The following is a 7,232-nucleotide window of genomic DNA, read 5'->3' on the forward strand; positions in this document are numbered from 1 at the left end:
GTGAATGCTACTTTTCTTTTTCCTTTGCATTTTTCGGTTTTCATCAATCATGGCCAAGAGTTAACACACTTGGGGTTATGATCAAATTAACCCTCTTCTACTTTAGCTAGATAATAATGTTGATGATAATTTGGAAGTCGCCGACATCTCAGACGAGGAATTGAATATAGCCGAGTTGGAGGGAAGTGTGTTGGGTTAGGATGAATCAGGTTTTGACCTTGAGATAGTTCCCTTTGTAAACAAGGAGGGTGAGGAGGATGATGAGGGGGCTAGTGCGTCTGGGTATGATGAGGGGGCTAGTGCACCGGGGTATGATGAGGGGACTAGTGCGTCGGGGTATGACGATGTGGCTTTTGCGGCGGTGCTTAAAACAACATCCTCCATATCGGCCTCAACCTCATGTTCCTTACCACCCGCCCCCCCCCCCCCCCACCAGGAGGAGCGGCTTACCCCAGTGGAGGAGAGGAGCAAGAAGAGGAGGAGGGGTGAATTCCAGCCAGATAGAGCAGCACCAATACGTCGAGTAGACAAAGACAGAGTCTAAAGTCATGATGGTACCCTGTGGCTTGAAGAGCCGTTTACAGTTTGGAAACTGTTTCCGAAAACTTGATGCCGAACAGTTTGGAAACAGTTTTCAAACTGTTTGGAAACAGTTTGCAAACTACTTCCAAAAAATGTTTCCGGTCCACACCTCAGTTGTGGTCATGCCTGTGATGAGTGTAGAGGTTGCTGCAGCAGCGTATGCATTTTATTTCTCACTTTTGATAAAGTCAAGGGAGGTCAAGAAAAAAAGAAATATATGGGTGGGGAATGTTTTTGGAAAAGGACCTTAAGGTGATTTGCTTTTGGTGGAACTGAAATTAGATGGTGGAGATTTCACCAATTTTGTTCAGAGGTGCTCAAGTGACTTTGAACTACTTTTACGGGTGATGGCTCCCATTATATCTCGAAAAGATACAAAATACAGAAAGGCTATTAGTTCTACAGTTTTCTGGACAGACCACATTGCATTATCACTGCAAGTTTCGAGTAGGTGCTAATTCATCGTCGCCTCAGCCGCACACACACACACACACACGCAGTGTTTACCATTCTGAATGGGAAACAGTAATTCGTGAAATGGTGTTTGGAAATGGTTTGCAAACAGTTTGGAAACAGTTTGTAAGCAGTTTCGAAACATTGTTTGCATACATTTTCGAAACCGTTTTCAAACTGTTTGGAAACGGTTTCCAAGCTATTTGGAAACCGTTTCCAAACATTGTTTCCAAACAATGTTTCTAAGTGTGTGCGGGGCTTTAACCCTGGACAGGTATCGTTCTTGGACACCCCTTGTTTGTGCATTAACCTTCAGGTTTTTGTTTGCGTAAAATACTTCAAAGAATGCTAAAAACTACGGCAAAGATAAATACTACCCATCTGCAGAAAAAACTATTTATTATAAATTTTTAAAAAAATTAAGTATAAAAAAAAGACTTTACAAAAAAATTCACTAAAAAAATATATATACAAAAATCCCTTTAGGAAAAGATTCCTGAATGTTCAGGAAACATCTTGTAGTAACTGGGAAGTGATCGGACCCATAAAGGTGAAGATCTGAAATGAGAGATAAAGGGTAACTTTTTTTGGCCAAAAAAATGAGTCCAAATTTCATGAATTTTTTGGGGTACCCAAATGAAATAGGAAGTGGCAAATTTTTTTATGGAATAAACATATGTTATCCTAAAACAGAAATATGTAAAAAATCTTCATTATTTTGTAAATTACTGTTATATCAGGGGCCATATTTAAAGGTAATTTTTTGATTACTTAGTGTCACCATTAAAATTTCGTATAAAAAGACTTATATTTAATACGTATGATATTTATGCAGGTAAAAATATACAAAAATATCACAAAGTCTATAGGAAAGAGTAATATATAGAGATATGGTAACTTACGCTTCGGATATGTCCACAAAATGGCCGCAAACTACACCAACTCCGACGGCCTAATCTGCCACCTGAAATGTAGGAAGGGTATGTCCATTTCAAGGTGTTATTTACTAATCTAATTATTCTTGGATATGCATAAAAATTTTATGGTGGGTTGCTGGATGATTAACGATTATTTTACGACTATAAAATTAGAATTCTGACCCAAAAAAAAATTCTAAAGGGAAATAAATTCGAAAAAAACATAAAAATGTAAAACAATATGATATTTTAGCTAAAAAAATTGGATGATATTCGAGCAAACAAGAAGTAAACAAAATTTTTATGTTGTAACTTACCTATAACTCTAAGGTACACCTTGGACACAAGACAGTTTGATGCGTCAGGCAAACAGGACTCCTGCAGCGGAAACACGCTGTGTTTGTTTTGCGGTCGTCCTTACGTGGGCAGCTCTGACAGCGAATCCTTTTAGGAAGCTTGATGTGGCCACAGGCAATTTGAGGTCTTGGTTCCGCCTCAAGAATCTTGAAGGTATCCACCATGAGTTGACGGAGTCCCTTCGACAACGTGTAATACCGATGTATTGCCTGGGGAGCACACAACTCGGTGGCAATCTTCTTTAGGAAGGTTCGTCTTGGCATTGTCTTGGCGAAGGGCATGTACGTATAGAGAATATAAGAATTGACCATTATTATATTCAATATCCCGTAGAAGACACTCAGAGGCCAGCGTCGTGACTTACGAAAACAATTAGCTATAGAACACATCTGGTCGAATGTATCCAAACCTCCCTTGGTCGCATTTTAAAACATCTGAATGTCCGTCTTCCTTTTTTCGATCTCGGACGGATCATGATGCAGGGAATTCAACAGCATCACTTTCTTAGTCCTACTAATTTGCTGACACTGTAGAGTCAGATTGTGTTCGTAATTGAACACTGCCACTGAGTCCTTTGGGGAAAGCACCTTCTCCAAAAGTTCCTTAGGAATATAAGGCTTTTGGCGAATGGTGCCACACAAATGCATGTCCTTATCCGCGAGAGACAAGGCGAGCGGTAGCGTCGTGAAGAAGTTATCCGTCGTCACTGTGCGGCCACTTCGCTGAAAAGGTGCCACAAGATCAGACGTAAAAACTTCTCCAAGCGTCGCTCCTCTTGGTATCTTGACCGTGTCCTTCCCCAAGTAGGCAAGGCCATTACACATGTAAAGAGAATCGGCATCACATGCCAATACAAGCATGATACCATACCTAGAGGAAGAGAAATAGAATTAGTAACTAATAAAGGTAAAAAGATAACAAATAACAAATAAATAACAAAAATAACACAATATACAATTATATTACTAATAATAATAATAATAATAATAATAATAATAATAATAATAATAATAATAATAATAATGAATACATAAGAAAAACATTTACAAATACGAAAGAGAAATTAACAGATAATTATATCACTGATAATTATTATAGTGAAAATTATGATAATAATAATAATAATAATAATAATAATAATAATAATAATAATAATAATAATAATAATAATAATAATTGCACAAAAACATTATTTACAAATACGAAAGAGAAATTATCAGATAAATAAATAACTAAGTTATAGATAGATAGAGATAGAATAGATGATATATTATATTTTAGACACATAAATCATATATCAAGTTCTTTACTTCACAATATATATATATATATATATATATATATATATATATATATATATATATATATATATATATATATATTATATTATATTAATTATATAATAAATAAATTTTTTTTATAAATACAAAACAATAATTACATGTGCAAATATAAAATAAAATTATTTTTACTTACTTAGCTGGTTTGTTGGGAATATACATCTTGAATGGACAGCGACCCAGAAAAGGGACAAACTTCTCATCAACAGTAAGATGGGGCCCGGGGCTATAATTGCTACGACAATTGGCCACCACGTGGTCGAAGACTTTCCTAATGGGAGCGAGGCGATCCTTTTTCACCCTCTCTGCTCTGGTGGCCGAATCATCGAAGTGAAGAACCCTCACCAACAGGGTAAAATGACGTTCGTTCATTTTACACCTATACAAAGGATTTCACTCAGTGAGGTCCCACATGTCACAAGTGGGTGTATGGTTGTCACACCGCACTGCTGACATTATTAGAATTCCAATAAACGCCTTCAGTTCCCTCAGGTTAATGTCCCTAAGGGCAACGTTGCCCTTTTGATGGTAATTACTTCTCAAATGGGCAAGGCGTTCATTAGAACGCATAACAATCTCGGGTAACATGCGGTCGTCTAAAATGAGCGAGAAAATGTCGGACATTTTCTTCGCGCCCAACGTGACAGAGGTGGGACCTCCAGGCTCAATCCGTGGTGTGTGTATATGGGGGAGGGTGGGATTTGGGTTTTTAGGCCAGAGAGTACCATCACGGCCTTGAATGGAATCAGATTGTATCTGGGTGATAGGAGTCCCCCTGGCTGGCTGTGGTTCACCCCTTCTCCTCTTCCTGCTCCTCTCCTCCACTGGGGTGAGGCGACGTACCGGTGCTGCGGGCTGTCCACTTGATGTTGATGGCATAGGGGAAGATGTTGTTGTTGTGCTGGCTGTCACAACAACAGAAGCAGAACCCCCAACCCCTACTACCTCCCCCTCATCGTCGTCGTCTTCGCCATCCCCATTCCCTAAGCCGACAATTTCCGGATCATCTGCCTTCTTTTCTTCCTCCCTCACCTATTGCTCCAACTCCCTCACATCAAAATACTCATCTTCAGTAACGTCATCTATCTCCAGACCATCCTTAACATCACTATCAAGCTCTTCTAGTAGTTGATTGATGGCATCGATGCCCAAAGAATACTTCTTGCTTGCCATTTTGATAACTGCAAAGAATTAGAAAAAATTAGAAATACGCATTCGATGGAAAATGGATCCCATACCAATATATCTCAGGCAAAAAAAAATGTCGTGCATGGGTAGCCATATCATTTAGACACACTTTCCAACACTAAAAAAATAAAAGTTTGTTGACACTATTTGCCAATTTCTTACGGAAAAATGACTCAGCCAAAAAATGCAAAAAACTGAAAAAGTGGCATTCGAGGAAAAATGGGCCTCGTGGCGATATACGGCATCTCAGCTACAAAAAAATTCATGCACGTGGTAGCCAAACCATCCACCCAGACTTTCCACCACTGCTAACCTATACAAGTTGCACCATTCTACGACAATTTCTTACTACGTAATAACTCAGATAATTATGTAACTTACCTGATTCAGGACATATCTTTTGATTTGTGTGCTCCCCAAGTTAAACAACGGTGCGACACATCTGCGGGCAAGTTTTCCAAGTTTGTCCGTCAACTAATACATGATACTTTAAACCTTCAGAGAAACTTGACTCCGGACGTACAAATTCCTGTGCCCACTTCAATCTGCCGAAAAGAATTTGATGCCAAAACTACTTATCCAAGAACGATCACAAGACGAACACAGCCTGTTTGAGATGTTGGAAACCAGTGTCTACAGCACCAAACTGTTTTGTGCCCAGAGTGAGCTTGATGGTTGTTCTAGGTAGAACACTAAAATAAATATTTATATATTTTACCATTCCATAATTCATAAAATTGTATATCACCCATTGTCTCCATAAACTAGTTTATAATTTTCCCTGTTTTCGTAAGTTTGCAGCATTTCTGATAACTTTTACATGATCATTATTTTATTTTTATGATTGCAAAATCCTTTACAAACTTCATTCTAGCTACTATAATATTTTTAGGTAAATCTACGAACAATTATATTAGTAGATAACTCACTAATATTGACATATCTTTCTCCATTTCAGGTAGCACATGTGGCCATACGAGGTGTGGTTTGCAGCCATTCTGTGAGAATCACCGATATACCATATTCAGCCATAGATATAAGGATTTTTCTTGGAAATATTTAATACTGCCCTATATATAACACTAAGTAATATCTAAGTGCAATTTTTTTACATATTTCCGTTGGCCGATAGTGATGCAGTATTCGATAAAAAAAAAAAAAAAATCAACCATTAAGTCATTAACTACCCAAAAACTCTGTTTAAAACAGGATAGATTGTTTTTGGCCAAAAATAATTATACTTATTTTCTCATTTCAGGAAACGTTCCATAGGGGTTTTTAAGATCTTAATATTACTCTAATCTTTTTATATCAAAATGTGAATTGGCTCAATACTGAGATTTTTATGATTTTTTTTTCACCTTTTTTTTTATTTTTATACGGGGGTCGATGTCAACCTATCTAAATATATGCAAGTTGGTGAAATAACGATACCTATTCAGGATTAAGTTAAGTTATCTTAATTCTGTATGTGGGGTCGGGGTGAGCTTGGACAACATAAGTATAAAATGGGTCCGCCTAAGGGTTTAATTTGTGATGGCCGAGAGAAAGGTTATGACTCAAAGGCAGGATGCAATCAACTGAGTAACTTTATTAAAGAACACTCTCCTTTATATACAAAACCTCAAGGCAACAGGAAAATACATGTTCGAGAAAATGACAATGTTACATAGGCGACACGCAGGCATGTCTATTCTGGTTCTTTTTAGTGTGAGGGAAAAACGCAGATACAAGCATAATATATACAAAAGAATTTATGTACGATCGTGTGACACACGGTTGGTACATGGCTCCCCTCCTAAAAATGACATACTGTACACGTTAAATAGGGCGCCCTGCTCTAGAGAGGCGAACTGTAGGCGGGTCATCTGGCAGTAGATAAGCAGGTCTTAGACGATCAATGGAGACCCAGTCTTCTTTGCCACGAATGTTTAGTACGAATACTTTCGGACTGCGTCGAATCACAAGGAAAGGGCCCGTTTAAGGGGGCGTTAGCGTTGGCTTGGTAGTGTCGTTGCGCAGGAAGACATGCTCTGCAGAATGCAAGTCTGTTGGTATGTGATGCTTCGCTGGGGGCTTGTAAGTCTGGCGTCATGGAGTAAATTTTCCCACGACGTAACGTATGCGCTGGAGATCATCGGAGGAGGTTGTAGAAGGAAAATATTCGGCTGGGACGACCAACGGGTCCCCATACACCATTTCAGCTGCCGAGACGTCGAGGGCATCTTTAGGAGTGGTCCTTAGTCCCAGGAGGACCCAGGGAAGCTGAGTAAACCAGTTTGAATCCTTGCAGCGGGACATGAAAGCTGCTTTGAGGGTGTGATGAAAACGTTCAACCATTCCATTGGCAGCGGGGTTGTAGGCCGTTGTCTGATGTAGGGTGATGCCCAGGAGA

At 38.8% G+C, this 7,232-nt stretch overlaps 1 protein-coding gene across 1 annotated transcript; it reads right to left on the reverse strand.

Annotated features, from left to right (window-relative positions):
* Nucleotides 1–2,734: 2,734 nt before the first annotated feature.
* On the reverse strand, nucleotides 2,735–4,021 carry LOC137640881 (piggyBac transposable element-derived protein 4-like). The gene is made up of 2 exons (XM_068373343.1): nucleotides 3,786–4,021; nucleotides 2,735–3,179 (listed from the first exon to the last, which is right to left on the reverse strand). Exons 1-2 carry the CDS (start codon nucleotides 4,019–4,021, stop codon nucleotides 2,735–2,737), a joined length of 681 nt encoding a protein of 226 aa, XP_068229444.1.
* Nucleotides 4,022–7,232: the final 3,211 nt, after the last annotated feature.

This window comes from Palaemon carinicauda, chromosome 5, assembly GCF_036898095.1.
Source record: "Palaemon carinicauda isolate YSFRI2023 chromosome 5, ASM3689809v2, whole genome shotgun sequence".
In the NCBI taxonomy this organism is placed as follows: domain Eukaryota; kingdom Metazoa; phylum Arthropoda; class Malacostraca; order Decapoda; family Palaemonidae; genus Palaemon; species Palaemon carinicauda.